Source organism: Panthera tigris, chromosome D4, assembly GCF_018350195.1.
Source record: "Panthera tigris isolate Pti1 chromosome D4, P.tigris_Pti1_mat1.1, whole genome shotgun sequence".
Taxonomy (NCBI): domain Eukaryota; kingdom Metazoa; phylum Chordata; class Mammalia; order Carnivora; family Felidae; genus Panthera; species Panthera tigris.
In genome coordinates, this window is record NC_056672.1 from 86,682,670 (window position 1) to 86,698,806 (window position 16,137).

General features: G+C 54.5%; 1 protein-coding gene and 1 long non-coding RNA gene across 3 annotated transcripts; one reads left to right on the forward strand and one right to left on the reverse strand.

Moving 5' to 3' along the window:
- Positions 1-416: 416 nt before the first annotated feature.
- Positions 417-3,731, reverse strand: LOC122233096. Its single transcript, XR_006210554.1, has 3 exons — positions 3,645-3,731; positions 2,280-2,466; positions 417-501 (listed from the first exon to the last, which is right to left on the reverse strand). It is a non-coding gene; the product is annotated as an uncharacterized LOC122233096 (long non-coding RNA).
- On the forward strand, positions 3,646-14,801 carry PHYHD1 (phytanoyl-CoA dioxygenase domain containing 1). Of its 2 annotated transcripts, XM_007078817.3 has the most exons (11): positions 3,646-3,749; positions 6,242-6,397; positions 9,222-9,297; positions 9,437-9,484; positions 10,520-10,575; positions 10,674-10,736; positions 11,390-11,411; positions 12,805-12,933; positions 13,032-13,148; positions 14,158-14,284; positions 14,387-14,801. In XM_007078817.3, the coding sequence occupies exons 1-11, from the start codon at positions 3,717-3,719 to the stop codon at positions 14,430-14,432; spliced, it is 873 nt and encodes a 290-aa protein (XP_007078879.1). In that variant the 5' UTR covers positions 3,646-3,716; the 3' UTR covers positions 14,433-14,801. The 2 variants fall into 2 exon arrangements, with proteins under 2 accessions (XP_007078879.1, XP_042820377.1); XM_042964443.1 differs by lacking the exon at positions 12,805-12,933.
- Positions 14,802-16,137: the final 1,336 nt, after the last annotated feature.

Here is a 16,137-nt window from a genome sequence, read left to right on the forward strand (position 1 = left end):
CTACCTCGCCCGGACTCTGCTTTCCCACCTCACGTGTCACGACTTTGCCCAGTGCCACCACTAGCCTCAGCTGCTGACATCAGCCTTGTCACCACCTGGTCCTAAAGAAGAGACACTCGGAGGCGGGGTCATGGGTGGGGAGGTCGCTGCTGGGAGGGTGGGCTCCCCAGGTCTTAGTTCCAGTTTCTGTCCCGGGCGCCTGGCACACACAGCCCCCTCAGCACCTGGTTGCTGGAAGCCACCTCACTTTAGATCAGTCACCGGGGTCCCCGCGTTAGAAGGGTCCCCCCCCCCCCTTAGATCAATCACTTGGACACTAAGGCACGTTTTAGCGTCTCTTGTCTTTAATGATTACGTCCATTTGTCTGTCCATGTGTGTTTCCTGCGTCATATCGGCGGATGTAATCCTCAGAAATAATGCACACTAGCCTTTGACGACCATGAAGCAATCCGTTACATGAGGGTCTGAACTTGTAGACTCGGTTCAAATATCAAATAAATCTATAACAGAAGGTAGCCTTTGGAGGTCTCTGTGTCGTTGCGGGGGGGATGGGGGGGCTTCCCTCAGCTCTCTGAGTCCCGCTGGGCCCTGTGGACTAGTTTGTGGAACAGCCACCGATGGGCACCTAGAAGGTGGTTTACCGCCCCTCTCCCTGCCGGGGGAGACCGCAAGCCCCGTGGAGGCAGCCTCTGTTGCGTGTCTGGTGTGGCCCAGGCCGGGGATCCCACGGCCACCCAGTCGCCTGTGGTTTGGACCTTCGTGAGCTTTGGCGGGGGAAGGCGTGGGGGCACTGGAATACTCTCCATCCTTGTCCCAGCTGTGTTACACCCTGCACAAAGCCGGGCCGATCCCTTCCCTCCCAGGGCCTCCATACCCCCATCTATGCAATGGGCGTTTCCACTCTGTGCTCTCACAGGGACCCTTGTAATTCCTAACAGCCATTCCCTTGGGCTCCTCAGAGGTGGGGCGGCCGGTCACTGCAGAGAACCTGACCGGCTCCTGGCCCCTTGGGAGCCTGCTGAAGGGGCAGGGGTCAAGGGCAGAGCTGCCTTCAAATCGTAGCTCTGCCATTTATCTGACGTGGGGCCACAGAGTCCTCGTTTGTAAAATCAGACTAGCGTTGGCAACCTTGCAGGACTGTTCTGAGGCTCACTGGTGACAATTATGTGGTAGGTGGAGTTTTGAACAGAGGGCCTGGCTTTTAGTGCCCAATAACTGACACTGTCCACCTGGACCAGTGAGGCTTGCGCTGGGCCGACCTGGGGACCCAGGGGCAGGGGGCTTTTGGTGAAGAAGAAAGGCCATTGGATCTTAGCGATGAGGCCTTAGCTGCTCCTTGGTGGGCTGTGATCCCTTCGGAGACCCTCCTGTATCGCCACGGTGGAGGCGTTTTCCCCTCCTGTCTGGACTGGCACCTCCCAACCCCCACTCCCCCATCCAGCCTTGGGGCCCCCCAGCGACCCCAGAAAGAGGAGTGTTGCCTCTGGAGCTGGTTAGCTTTTGGGAAAAACCACAATGCAAACCCACTTCCCAAAGCCTGAGCAGAATGAATGAACAAATCTTGGGAGGTCCATCCCCTCCCTCTCCCCTCCCCCCCATCCTCCCGGGCTCTAGGCTCCAAACCTCAGTGGTAGTCTTTCCTCTGATTACAACAGCAGTTTGGAAAACTGGGGGAAGTTCAACAATAAGATAAAAATATCCTCACATTCCACCCAGAACAGCCCCTGCTAACTTCTGCTCAACAGCTGGTAGGTACTTAGTAAATGCCAGGCCCTGTGCCAAGCTCTTCATCAGAGGTAAAGCGCCGAGCTTCCTCCTTACGAGAGGTATTTATGTTATCCCCAAATTAAGGATGGGGAACGCAGGGCCCAGGCCTGGACTGAGACCCGGTCTGCCTCCCTGAGCTCCACTACAAGCCTTTGGTGGGGGTTCCCAGGGAAGCTGTTAGCCCAGCAGGATCGGACCCTTACCATGCTCTTGGCACATGGTCGGTGTCTGTATTTTCGGGCCACCGCAACACATGGGGCCAGGACAGTGGGGAATGCGCCCTGCCTCACGTGAGCTCCGTCTCACCTGTATCTCCTGCATGGTTCTGTCTTCAGCCTGCCCTGCTCCCCCAGCCTAGCTCCTCAGAACCTCTTCTCCATTCTCAGGAGCCTGGCCACCCTCTCCTGGCCCTCAGGAATCGACACCAAGCAGCTATTCTCGATGCCGTGGCCCAGAAAACATGACTTGGGCCCAAGGCTCCCAAAGGCTGAGCTCATGTCCCCATGCTCACCGCCAAGACAGTCTGTCCCTTTACCATTCAGGAAAACGTCATTTCAGGGAAGTCCAGCGGCCAGTTTTCAGAAGCTGCAGCCAGAATGGCCCCATTAGCTGCTGAGCAGGTCTGGTGGGTGCTGTTCTTGTTCTGACGGCTGGTCTCCACAATGCCAGCCAGACTTGAGACGCCAAACATCTTCGGCCTGGGGGGTGGGGAAGAGGAACCTAGAGCTTTTCCCTTCCTCATTCTGAAGACACAGCCCCCCACTCCATAGCCCCCTCCCCCCCTTTTCTTTTTCTGAGAATGATTTATTTAGGGGCGCCTGGGCGGCTCAGTCGTTTAAGCATCCCACTTTGGCTCAGGTCATGATCTTCAGGTTCGTGAGTTTGAGCCCCGTGTTGGGCTCTGTGCTGACAGCTCAGAGCCTGGAGCCTGCTTCGGATTCTGTGTCTCCTTTCTGCCCCTCCCCGGCTCATGCTCTGTCTCTCAAAAATGAATAAACGTTAAAAAAAAATGTTTATTTAAGTGATCTCTGCACCCAGTGTGGGGCTTGAACTCACACCCCAGAGATCAAGAGTCCAGAGATGGAGGGTTGCAAGCTCTTTGAACTGAGCCAGCCAGGAGCCCCTAGCCCCTTCTGCTAAGATTGCCTTTTATCTGCTATCCTCTTCTGAGCCATAGGCTGACCCCTACCCCCTCCTTTAATCCTCCCAAGACTGGGAGAATTTCAGAGCATCAGAGCCGGGAGGGGCCCAGATAATTCTCTCAGGACCTTTTCCACCTTTGGAAAGTAAAGCCACTTGGCCCAATCTGACCAGTCTGACATGCAGATCCCCCAGGCCCACCCTGCACCCCCACCCCACCCCATATTGATGCTGGTAGCCTGAGGACTTTCTAATCCTTACGTGAAGTCTAGAGAGGGGCTGACATTCATCAGAGGTCACAGTGAGTGGTGGTGCCTGGTCTGCGACTCAGGGGTCCTCCTGCCTACCCAGCTTCTTTCTTTGCCCTGACACTCCTGGAATACAATTTCTAGGCACCTGGTAAGCAGTCACAGTAGGGTGGTTCCTGGAAAGACCCTGGGAGGGAGCTGTTAAAAACCATGAAGGAAATTGAAAAGGGCTAATCCTGGATTAACTGGGAGGATGGACCCAGGGTATTGAGCTGGGTCAGAGGCAAGGGCCCCAACCAGGCACAGAAGTCGGGGGGGGGGGGGGGGGCGCGGGGGTCCAGGCAGGCCTGTGTGTACTTGGGGGAGGAGAGCTGGGATTAGGTTTCCTTTAGGTAGGCAAGAGTTAAATCCTCCGAGGCCTCCCAGGGCTCCAGCTACTGTCCCCGCCCCCTTCTCCTTTCCTTGCCCCACCTTCACTGCCCTCTAACCTCTGGACTTGTGTACTTTTCTTCTCCAGCCCGGGGCACGGCGCAGCACCCAAAGGAACCTGCCTCATCCTCATGGCCTGCCTGAGCTCCTCGCAGCTCCAGAAGGTAGGGGCCTGCAGGGTGGGGGTCCGAGAGGGTCAAGTAAGTGTTGGGGGCGCCTCTGGAACTGTCGTAGACCCTGGGAACTCAATCCTACCCTCTGCCATTTTTCAGAAGAGGAAACCGAAACCCAGAGTGGTCAGTTTCCAACCAGGACCTTTAACTTCTGCACACACAGCCGGGGGCGTCAGGGCCGCAGGACAGGGGTGTGGTGGGAATGTGTATGTGTGACCAAAACCAGAATAAAGAATAAAGATCAGCCCTTGTTGGGTGATGAGCACAGGATGTTTTATGTAAGCGGTGCATCATGGGAATCTACCCCTGAAACCAAGAAGCACACTGCACACAAGGTATGTTAGCTAACTTGACAATAAATTATATTAAAAAATAAAAATAAATTAAAAAAAAAAAAAAGGAATAAAGATCAGCCAGGCCAGGCCAGGCCTGGGCCCTGAGAGCCAAGGAAGAAGGGCCCAAGAGCCAAGGAAGCCTGGGGCAGAATGGCAGAGTCAGGGCCCCACGTGGGGGTGGGGTCATCCCCCTCCCCCCTCCCCTGCATTTGCACAGTGTCAAACACAAAAGGCTAACCCTTGAGAATAAGAGTGACCCAGGCTTAAAAATCGTGACCCTTGTTTGTTCCTGATTACGAGAAAAAGGCCGGAAGATACCAAAAAGCTCAAAGAAGAAAATGAAAAACCACCTGTAATTTCCTATGCGGAGACTTAGTATTTTGCTATACAGCCCTAGAATCTTTAAAAGTCCATTATAATAGCTACTGCTATGTTTTATAGAAGGGGCACCACTGGATTTGACGGTCTGACGGCCAAAGAGGGGAAAACACTCACCCAAGATCTCACAAGGGCTAAAATACTAATTTGCATTCACCTTTTTTTTTTTTTTCTTCCGTCTCACAGTCTATCAGGAACATATGCCCATGTCAGTAAATACTTTTCTGTCACATGATTTTTGTCAGTTGTGTTGTGTTCCAGACAGATAAAACATACTTTGTTGAATGAACCTCCCTGTGCTGAGCATTTAGGTTGTTTCTGGTTTATTGCTCTCGTTACACAAGCCTCAGTGGATACCCCCATAGAAACATCTTTGCTCCCCTATCTGCTAAGCCCCCATCTTCCTATCTCAAGAAGTTCTAGACCAAGTGTATCTGCTGGGTCACAGGGACGCACAGTTTGCTGTGGATGACCCAGTTCCCAAGGAGGAAATGTTCAGCTCGATACTGATGGGGGGGTTAAGCGTCTGTCACGTAGAGCTGCCTAGAGACAAGAGGGCCCATGGTGAGTGGTCATAAGTGTCCCAGTGTCCCACACGTGGAAGCCAGAACCAGAACCGGACATCCTTGGGGGATGTGAGGGAGGGAATGGGGAAGTCAGTGACTGGGAATCAGATCCTTCACAGTGGGCTCAAGGGGTGACTTCCACAGGACCAGAGGTCTGGAGGCAAATCTGAATAAGCTAGCTGTTTTAACTCCCCCCTGGCTGCCCACTGCATTCAGGACAAAGCCCACCTCCTTGCCTGCCCTGGCCCCCACCTCCCTCCTGTGTCCCTTCTGTTCCCGCCCTCACTTTGCTCCAACAGGGGCTTCACACATCCTGCTCCCTCGGTCTGGGATGTTCATCCTTGTTTCTCCAACTCCCATTACCTGCTGGTGCCCTTTAAATGCCACCTTCTCAGAGCTGCTGCCCTGCTCTGTCCCCCTCCCCCCCCCCATCTGGTTTCCATGAGACACTTTCTGCCTTCAGCTCTTGAATCTGGCCTCTCCCTCCTTGCACGCAGCCGTTTGTGACAGCACATCCCCCTGCATGCTGGTTTGTCTGACATCAGCCTCCTTCGGTAGACTGTAAGCTCCAGGACAGCGGGCACTGTGGCTGGCTTGCTCATTACTGTACCTCCAGCTTTTAAAACCGTGTCTGGTACGTGGTAGATAGATGCTCAGTAAATTTCAGTTGAATGAATGAATGAATGAGGTTGGTCCAAGCCCACTGGTGGAGGAAGGATAGGGACACCTCCCCTTCCTCCTTCCTTCATTCAAGCAACCAATGCTGGTTGTTCCTCCCTGGATTTCAGACCCCATGGCTCCAGGGTGGGGTCGGGGGATGGGGAAACAGAGCCACGAACGGGACACTGGGTCCTGCCTTCAGACAGCTTTGGGTTTGAGGGAGGGGGCCAAGCCAGTCCTCGTAAAGAGCGTTTGGGGGCACGTGGGTGGCTCAGTCGGCTAAGCGTCTGACTTCAGCTCAGGTCACGATCTCACCCTTCGCGGGTTCGAGCCCCACATCGGGCTCTGTGCTGACAGCTCGGAGCCTGGAGCCCGCTTCGGATTCTGTGTCTCCCTCTCTCTCTACCCCTTGCCCCACTCACACTCTCTCTCTCAAAAATAAACATTCAAAAAGAAAGAAAGAAAGAAAGAAAGAAAGAAAGAAAGAGAGAGAGAAAGAGCGTTTGAGGGCAGGGAGAAGCTTGAATTTCCTTCCTGCCTTCAGTTTCAGGAGGATGGCTTCCTGGTGCTGGAAGGATTTTTGTCAGCAGATGAATGTGTAGTCATGCAACAGAGGATTGGCGAGCTAGTGGCCAACATGGATGTCCCTCTCCACTCCCGCACGATATTTTCCACCCAGGACGAGCAGCTGAAGGTCCTGGTAGGTGTCTGGGGCATCGGATCTGTGGGCACAGGATCTGGTCTTTGATGTGGGGCTCAGTCCTCAGCCAGCAGCAGTGTGGAAGGGAGGGCCCCAAGGCCCACGGGCTTGTTCTGACAACAAATCAGGCCCTGAGCCCTCCCCGTGCCGGGCTAAGTGCCTTCCGTATGTATTTCCTTCGCTTCTCACTCTGGATTTATAAGGTTGGTATTATTACCCCCATTTGACAGGTGGGGAAAATGAGGGTTGGCTCACTTGCCCCAAACCATGTTGTTAGTAATTCATGAGTGAGGATTCGAACACAGATCTGCCTGATACCACGTCCTTGCTGGTCACTGCTCTGCTGTACTTCCTCGGGAGTTCTCCCGCCACAAGGGCCTCCTTTGGGGCCAGCAACCCAGAAGGAGCCAAGCGATTCTGATGGACCTATCTTGTGTAAGCCTTATCCCCCCAGTGAGACTAGAAACCCAGCTTCTTCACCCACCACCCCTTGTGACTTAATAGGACTCAATGCAGTTTGAGATGGGTAAGTTGAGACTCAGGGGTTCTCCCGCACAGTTTGCTTAACCCTTCGGGAGCCTGCCTGTAGTGTGGCCTTCAAGCCAAAGCTGTGGTCTGGGCCCATTAACGGGGCTCGTTCACGCTGAGGAGCTCCTGCCATCTGGTGGACATATGGGGAATTACAACGGCCGGGAGACTTGCCACCCAGGGAGTGGGGCTGGGGCACTTGAGAAGGGCAAAGGGTTACAGAATGATAGTTTCCTCCAAATAGTAGGTTTCATTCGGCCACACCCCAGCCATGTAGATGGGGACAGCAGAGGTAGAGGTCCAGTGTCCAGAGACCGGTCACTCAAAAGACTCCAAGGAGTGAGGGGGCCGATCCTGTGCTCTCCAAGCTGCCTTCTGAGAATGTTCTAGAGACCAGTGAAGGGTTGGGGGGGATGGGAGAATAAAGTGTATGTATCTTGGTTTCTAATGCTTGCAAAGAGCTCAGCACAGTTCCTGGGACTTGGTAAACCCTCAGTATTCACCGCTGATCTTGTCAAAGACTTCGAAATGGGCATTAAAAGGAAAAAAGATCAATGAATGTCCCGTCCAGTTTTCCAACTCTGTGAGTTGTATAGAACTGATAATAATGGGGGCGCCTGGCTGGCTCAGTTGGTAGCATGTGAGTTCAAGTCCCACGTTGGATGTAGAGATGACTTTTAAAAAGTAAAATAAATGAAATATTAAAAAAAAGCTGGCAATAACGTCCACAGAAATGGGTATGAACTGGGTCCAGAAGAATGGAATCATTGCCCTGCCAATCGATCCGTTTCACATCCATTTGCAAATTCATTTCAGTATTTGTTATTGCCTATCTGTATGTGCTTCTTAGAATTCTTTGAACATCTTACTGGTTCCCTTGTGAATTAACAAGTTAAGCAGAACCTTTGGCATGATTAGCTTCATTACCTTTATTTTTTTCAGCTTATTCATTTATTTATTTACAGAGAGTGTGGGGGAGGGCCAGAGAGAATGGGAGAGAGAGAATCCCAAGCTAATCCCAAGCTAATAGCACAGAGCCTGACGAAGGACTCGAACCCACAAACCATGAGATTATGACCTGAGCCAAAGTCGGATGCTTAACTGAGTCACCTAGGTGTCCCCATTATCTTTAATATTATTATTATCAGTTATGCTTCCCTGACTTGTTTCCCTCACCCCTGATCCTGATACGGAACACTTAAGAATGTTGGGGGGAAAAAACCCATATAGTGTTCGGTGGGAAGGGCTTGAAAGGGTCAGGCAAGTCACAGCAGAGCCCCACAGGCACGTGTGAGAGCAGATGTACACAAGTGAGGGGAGCAGGGGCAGGTGGGGGAGGGATGTGCCACGTGGAGAACCCAGGTAGGGTGGTGGGCACCCTCAACTCCACTTGTGCCACCACCTAGGAAGGTAGGGAGATCTATATGATGGGAGCCAAGGGTAGCTAAAACCATAAGGAAAAAAAAAACCATCACGCATCTTCCTGAAGCACCATTGCCTTCTGATGCTAAGGAATCTAAAACATATTAACATTAACAAGGAGAGGCTGTTAAGAAAACAGAAAAAGATGAGCGATAGTTTATATTCATCAAGCAGTTAGCCACGCCCTTGCTGAGTGTTTTCCCTCGAGCAGCAGCAGGAGTAACGATAATAATGAAAGCAGATACTCATGTGGCACTTCCCATATTCCAAGGACTGTTCTAGTGCTTTGTGTATGCCAATTCATAATCTCTACACCCTATGGGATACTTTTAATAACATCTATATTTTATGAGGAAACTAAGCCCAGAGAGGTTCAGTAATGTGGTGGGGGTCACACAGCACCTCAGTGGCAGAGCTGGGATTTGAACCCAAGTATTCTAGCTCTAGGGTCTGGGCTCTCAACTACTGTAAGATTCAGCCTGTAGAGGCTGAAGCCTCCAACAATCCAGGGGAGGTCAGTTCTATTATTTCCCTTTACAGAAGAGGAAACTGAGGCATTGAAAGGTAAAAATAGGTGATCCAAGGTTACCTGGGACCCAAGGCTATTTGATGACAGTGTCTATGTTCGGAATCATAGCATATCGAGCATAGGAATCATGTGACTTAGTTAAGAGGTTTCTGAGAAATTTTATGCTTGTGGCTTCTGACAGTGCTTCGGGGCACCCGGGGTTCCTGTTCACTGTCTGTGCCTCAGTGGGCGAGTGTGAGAAGCACCAGCGGGGTCTGCAGCCCTGTGGGGTCAGGAAGCATGAGTGTCCCCTTCTCTCTGACCCCGTGATGCTCTCTCAGTCCCTCTGATGTCCCCTCTCCACAGGACAACAGAGACTATTTCTGGAACAGTGGCGACAAGATTCGATTCTTCTTTGAGAAAGGCGTTTTTGATGAGAAAGGTTCGGAGCTGGGGTCCCAGAGGTGTGAGAAGGGCGGCACTGGGGTATCTCCCCCCAGGGCGGGGTGGGCGCTGAGGCCAGCTGCCCAGGGGAGGGTGGACTCCAGCTTTTTTGTCTTTACCTGTTCCTTGTGCTACAGGAAATTTCCTGGTCCCTCCCGAGAAATCCATCAACAAGATTGGCCATGGTAAGCAGGCATGCCGGGAAAAGGAAACGGGGAAACTGAGGCCTAAAGAATGTAGGAGCCTAACCCAAAGCTCACAGGAAGTTAGTGGCCTGGCAAATGGCATTTCTGGCTGCAGCTCCCCTCTGGACCTGCTCTTCTGGCCTTATGATGCTAATCACACGACATTGCCACCACAGCACTGGGAGGAGGGGCCCCCAGAGCCGCACAGGCAGACCCTTCAACTCTCTGCTGCCCGGCCTGGGGATGATCCAGGCCCCGGGCATGGGGGGACTCCTGGATCCCACCACTTCCTGGAGCCTCCTCGAGGAGCACCTAACATGTTGACATGGCCCCTATTCTGAGACCCAAAAATGAAGCTATGAGGCCCTCTTTTTTTTTTTTTTTTTTTTCCGGGATCATACATTATGATTTATTTTGCAGACCACTTATTTTTAAGCTTGAAGTTATATCATGGGAGCTTTGTAAAAAACAAATTGTGGCAAAATACATGTAATATAAAATTTACCATCATAACCATTTTAGTGTATACAATTCAGTGGCACTAAGTGTGCTCAGCTCTCACTCTTTGTAACCACAACAATAATAGCGGAGAGGGAGACGTCCGGGTATTCTGTGCCAGGCCCTGGCCTGGCGTTGCAAATGCATTCGCTCATCGAGCCTCGTGGTAGCCTGGGAGGCAGGGCTGGTCTTCTGGATCTGCGGCACAGAGGAGAAACTGAGGCTTATAGGAGATAAATGGTCACTCGAAGTAGCTTAGGGTAAGTAGCAGCACTGAGATTCCTACCAAGTTCCAGGCCCCTTTGAGTCAGGTCTGGAGTGGGGTTCCCAGATGGCTGGAAGGTCAAGAGTAAGGTCTTGGGTGGAGTGAGGTGCAGGCATCGTGGGCCCATCCCTTGGTTATAAGCAAGCAGAAAGCTTAATGCGTGCAAACGGGTGAGAAGTCCAAGTGAGGCCTGCGTCTGGGTGCCCGGGACCAGGCACAGAGGGACGTGTGGGGGCTGGGGACTGGCCGGTCAGCCCACCTCTGTCCTACAGCTCTGCATGCCCATGACCCAGTCTTCAGGAGTGTCACACACTCTCCCAAAGTGCAGGTGAGCAGGGGTGAGGGTGAGGGTGAGGGGGGTGGGCAGGTGGGTGGCCCAGATGTGAGTGAGGGTAGGCTGGAAGTCTGACCTCTGCCCCCTTCCAGGCCTTAGCCAAAAGTCTGGGCCTCCAGATGCCCGTGGTGGTGCAGAGCATGTACATCTTCAAGGTGAGCTCCCTGTCCTCCCCAGACCTCAGTTTACCCTCTGTAATGTACGCAGAGTACTCACATCAAGCCCCTCCTTACGAAGGGCCAAAAAGCCGCTTCCCTGAAGAATTACTAAGTTTTGAGGAGAACGTGCAAAATCCGTGTCCCCTGGGTAAGGCGCCTGGCACTTTGTCGGTGCTCAGTTAAAATCTGGTGGCAGGAGGCAAGGAGACCCCCAGGATTCTCTTCTCCCTTCTCTTGCCATTGAAATGCTCTGCTCCCAACTTCAAGGCCCAGCTCAATGCCACCTCCTCCAAGAAGTCTTCCAGTGTTCCCCTGGGAAGAGAGGGACCCATCGCTGAGCCTGGCTGGGCTGAGAGGCTTGACCTCAGGCCTGGGCCCCGGCCACTCTTGCTGTCCTTCCCTTCGGCTTTGTTCTTGGTAGGCACGGGTGTGTTCAGACTCAGAGCACCGTGCCAGGCAGCGTGGTTTTTCTCTTTGCGGCCCTTCTGGGCCTGGCACATGGTGGGTACTCCATAGCTGGGTGCTGGTGTGAAATCCTTGGAGGTAAACACCTGTGGCCGGGTCAGAGCATCCCCCAAAACTCAGAGTGGCCCCTGCTCCCCACCCCCACCCCCGCCCCCGGCTTCACTGGCCCTTCTTTTCTCTTGTAGCAACCCCATCTTGGTGGCGAAGGTAAGCGGTGAACAGGCTGTGGGGCCCAGCAAAGGCCACCGCGGGAGATCTGGGACATTAGTGGTTGGGAGGGTGTCCTGGGGCCCTTGGCACAGTGGTTCTCGAGCCTGGGTTCTTGAGCAATCCCTACCTGGTTAAAAATACAGATCCCAGGGCCCCAGGCCCTAAGACCTTTAGGCAGCAGGGCTGCAAAGACCTGTGAGCCTGTATTTTTTCTTTTAAGTTTATTTATTTTGAGAGAGAGAGAGAGAGAGAGAGAGAGAGAGAGAGAGAGAGAGTGTGTGTGTGTGTGTGTATGTGGGGGAGGGGCGGAGGGAGACTCCCAAGCAGGCTCTGCGTGGGCAGCGAGGAACCTGACTCAGGGCTCTCCCTCATGAACCGTGAGATCATGACCTGAGCTGAAGCTGGGTGCTTAACTGAGTGAGCCACGCAGGCGCCCCTCCTGGAGGACTGATTTAACAGAGAAATTGCCCATCTAATTTCAAAGCCCTCTGGATGCACAGATACCCTTTGTGGCCTCCCTTGCGGGCGATTATCTACTTCTGCTTGAATACCTCCAGTGACAGGGGGCTCATCCTCTCACAGCCAGCCCTTTCCTTCCTCACGTGAGCCCAAGTCAGCCTCCTTGTGACCACCGGCTCCTCCCCACCGTTCAGCCCGAGGGGCGAGCAGGCGCTCCCTGAGTTCAGCACCCGTACTTCCTTCAGTGGCCCTTCCCTCAAATGCTTTGGAGTGCCTGCCATTAGGACACCTTGCTCTGGACACTGGATTGTCCAAGTCCCTCTTCAAGTTTGGTGCTCAGCAAACACACAGTTCCCAAGGAAGGAAGGAAGGAAGGAAGGAAGGAAGGGAGAGTAGCACCCACAGACTGAAGTCCTTTGTTCAGCAGCCCTCCATCCTGGCTGGGGCCCAGCATCATCCAGAGGGGGTTAAAATGTGGCTGGGGGCCAGTCACACCACCTCTTCTCCTTTCGAGCCCAACTCCCCAGTCTTACACCAGCGGATCATCTGGTGGCTGGAGATGCTTGTCCTGGTTAAGGACAGTGACCTTAGTTGCCTGGCTGGGATTTAAACAATCACAGCCGCTTTGTAGCCATTAGAGCGTCCGGCCCTGTACTAAGCACTTTTCACACGTTTTCTCGTGGGATCCTCCAGTGACTCTGTGAGGTAGGTTATTGTCGAGGCCGTTTCAAGGTTTAGAGATTGAAGTTTTGAGAGCCGAAGTCTCGTGCCCTCAGTCTCTATGCCAGGAAGCACTGGGATTCCAACCGACCACGGGAAGGCTCGGGCTGCAGGGCTCTGAGAGCACCAGGGAGCGGGGAACAAGGCCAAGGTGAGGTGGGCCAGGTTCCTCACGCCCGGCAGGGGGGGGGGTGCGGGGGTGCTGCTGCAGTCACTCCCCACCAGGACGCCACCTTCCTGTACACGGAGCCCCTGGGCCGGCTGCTGGGCATATGGATAGCACTGGAGGATGCCACGCTGGAGAATGGCTGCCTCTGGTTCATCCCGGGCTCCCACACCAGTAAGGACACCGGTCTCGCCCTGCCCACTCGTATCCCACCCCGATGGCAGAGAGACTTGGAGAAAAAGAGAGGCTAAAGGCTCCCCCTTGACCTGCAGGTGGGGTGTCGAGAAGGCTGATCCGGGCCCCTGCTGGCTCGATACCTGTCACCAGCTTCCTTGGGTCTGAGCCTGCCTGGGATAACAGCCTCTTTGTGCCCACACCAGTGCAGAGAGGTAGGTGGGATCCTGGCGGCAGGCTCTGGGGCCACCACGCCTGTGGGTCTGCGCTTGCTCTGACCACCCAGCTCACCTGAGGGCTGTGAAGCCACAGAATGGGAGGCCGGGCTGGACAGGTACTGGGAAGTCTCAAAGTTGCCTGATTAACAGCAAGGCCTCCCAGGATGCCGGGCTGGCTCAGTTGGAAAAGTGTGCTACTCTTTATTTTCTTTTTTTAAACGTTTATTCATTTTTGAGAGACAGAGAGAGACAGAGCGCGAGCCGGGGAGGGGCAGAGAGAGAGGGAGACAGAATCTGAAGCAGGCTCCAGGCTCCGAGCTGTCAGCACAGAACCTGATGCGGGGCTCAAATTCACTGACCGCGAGATCATGACCTGAGCTGAAGTCGGGACGCCTAACCGACTGAGCCACCCAGGTGTCCCAAGAGCATGCTACTCTTGATCTTGGGGTCATGAGTTCGAGCCCCATGTGGGTGCAGAGATGACCTAATGAAAGAAAACTTCAAAACAGAACGAACCAAAACAGCACGGCCTCCCAGATCAGGCTAGCATCCAGACCCTGCAACTTCCGGGCTGTCTCTTGGGGCAAATGACTGAACCTCTCTGAGCCTGTTTCCCCAAATGTAAAGCAGGGAAGTCCGTGAGATGGATGACGTATAGATGACGTGGGACACAGTAGATGCCGACCAGATGCCGCTGTTCCTGTTAGAATAGGGAAAGGAGACGTCCAGCCCGGCATCTGCTCGCAAGGTCCCAGCTGACGGGCACAGTACAGATGCTTCTGCCTGGTCCTGCAAACACCACAGAAGGGGACACCCTTGCCAAGGCTTGCCGAGGGCACCAGGTCACAGCAGAAGTGACTTGATCCCAGGGGAGCCTCCGACCCTGGGGCAGGCTGCAGGGCCCCGAGTTTTCAGGGACGGGAATGGGGATGAACGGGCCACAGAGCCACTAGAGGGAGGAGCGCCCTTTGTCCCCTCTCCTGACCTGCTGCTGCATTCCCGCCAGGGGCCCTCATCCTAATCCACGGAGAGGTGGTGCACAAGAGCGAGCAGAACCTCTCGGACCGCTCACGCCATGCCTACACTTTCCACCTCATGGAGGCCTTGGGCACCGTCTGGAGCCCGGAGAACTGGTAGGTGGCAGGGTGCGTGCGTGCCCCGGACAGGCTCCTGAAGAGGTCCTGGAGGCCGGGAGCAGTGACTCTGGCACCTCAAGGTTCTCTCTGTCTCCGCAGGCTCCAGCCAACAGCTGAGCTCCCCTTTCCCCCCCTGTATATCTAAACGTCCTCTCGGGGCCAGGCCCGGTCCCTCCGGGTGAAGCCGCGGCCGGGCAAGCAGCAGCACCTCGCCCCCCTGCCCAGCTGCGAAGGGGAAGTCGAGTCTCTCCTCCGGTGCTTTCTCCCTGCCAGGGTCTGTGCCCCTCGGCCCTGCAGACAGGCAGGCGAGAGGTGGCGGGCGGGCAGCAGGAGCCTGCACCGCATGGCTTTCCGGAGACCTCTGTCTCCTCTTCCTCTCCCCTGCCCCAACCCAACCTCCCCCTGGAGGCAGCCTGTTACTACGAAAGGGTTCTGGCTGCTTCTCTGCCAGCTTCCCACTGTTCTCTCCTCTCAGAGGGAATTCTGATTATTACGGTGCAGGACATTCAATAAAAGCGACTTCTGAATACAGCTTCTGGAGTTTCACCTAACAGCGCACGTTTCTAAGCTTCCTTGAACGAGGTCAGTAACGTTGGGCATGGAGATGCCCAGGCAGAGCCGCCTCCGTGGAGGTGCCTGTGGTCCTCACTTCCCACGTCTTCCACTGCGTTACCTGCCTGGCCTTGGCAGCCATATGAATTTGTGACCTTACTTTTCAGCCCCCCCGCTCTGAATTCATGGGCAAACCGAGGCCCGGGGAGGGGGGACAGAGCCCTTCCCCCAGGCCACCCAGGGAGTCAGGGAGGCAAAGCTCTTCCCTGGCGTTTTGCTGCCTCTTTTAGCAAGCAGAAGGGAGCCCGAGAGAACGGAAGGGTGTGTGAAGTCTCCTTTGAGCCCCAAAGGAATGTCCTAACACTTTCCTCTGAGGGACAGGGCTTGGCAGGGATCCCCAGCCCTCAGCACAAACTTGCTACGGCTGTGCTTCTGGCTTCGGGCCTCGGTGGGCCAGAGTTCGCGCGTCTTCCAGCCAGGCCCCTCCCTGTTGGGCTGGGTGAGAAGGGAGAACCTTGTCCAGCCTTGAGCAACTCGCTATGCTATCTTCCCACTGATGGGAACTGTTCACCCACGCGGCAAATGTCCACTGGGTTCCCCCTACGGTGCCAGGCTCTGGTGGCACGCGGGGATGTGGTGGGGAGCCCGGACTCTGCCCTCACAGACGGTAAGCATGCGGTGTGGGCCCCACAGCAGAGCCCCAAGTAGAACTCTCGGTAACCCCCGCCAGTCCCCGGTCTCTCGTTTCTTACCAAGAGAAGAAACACAGGTTTGGACGTGACTGGAGTGTGGGAGGGTCTCAGGAGGGCCCCTCTGACAAGGACCATGGGCCGTCCAACCCGTCCTTCGTCAGCAACGCTCAGCCAGGCAGCAGAGGCTGTGAGGCAAGGGTGGAGCAGGCTGAAACAGGAAGTCAGCCCCGGCCCGATACTCTTCCTCCAGCCCTTCCAGGCCTGCTACAAGACGATCTCACCTCTCGCCTTCAGCGCTTCCTAGGCCCAAGTGAAGAAAGCACATGTGCTTGGCTATTTCCTCTTGGCTTCTCCTCCAAATGTAGGCAGGGGACTAAGGTCACTCTGGTCTCCAAGTACAGCCCATAAAACCTCTTGGCTTGCCTGCCGTTTTGCTGGGACGAGGACTGGCCTTGGGTAACAATGACACTTTCCCTTACTATTTGTTCATTATGGACAGGCTGTGGGCTGGATCCTTCACACATCTCTCCTCACAGCACCCCGTGAGGTGCAGGCTCTCCCTATTGCCATCTTGCAGACAGGAGCACTGAGGCCCAGAGTGGGTAA

Excerpts from the sequence above, each read along its gene's own strand:
- PHYHD1 (XM_007078817.3), top strand. The coding sequence starts at position 3,717 with ATGGCCTGCCTGAGCTCCTCGCAGCTCCAGAAG. Across the intron at positions 3,750-6,241 it reads GCTCCTCGCAGCTCCAGAAG|TTTCAGGAGGATGGCTTCCT; the intron begins GTAGGGGCCTGC and ends TCCTGCCTTCAG. Across the intron at positions 11,412-12,804 it reads ACCCCATCTTGGTGGCGAAG|TCACTCCCCACCAGGACGCC; the intron begins GTAAGCGGTGAA and ends GTGCTGCTGCAG.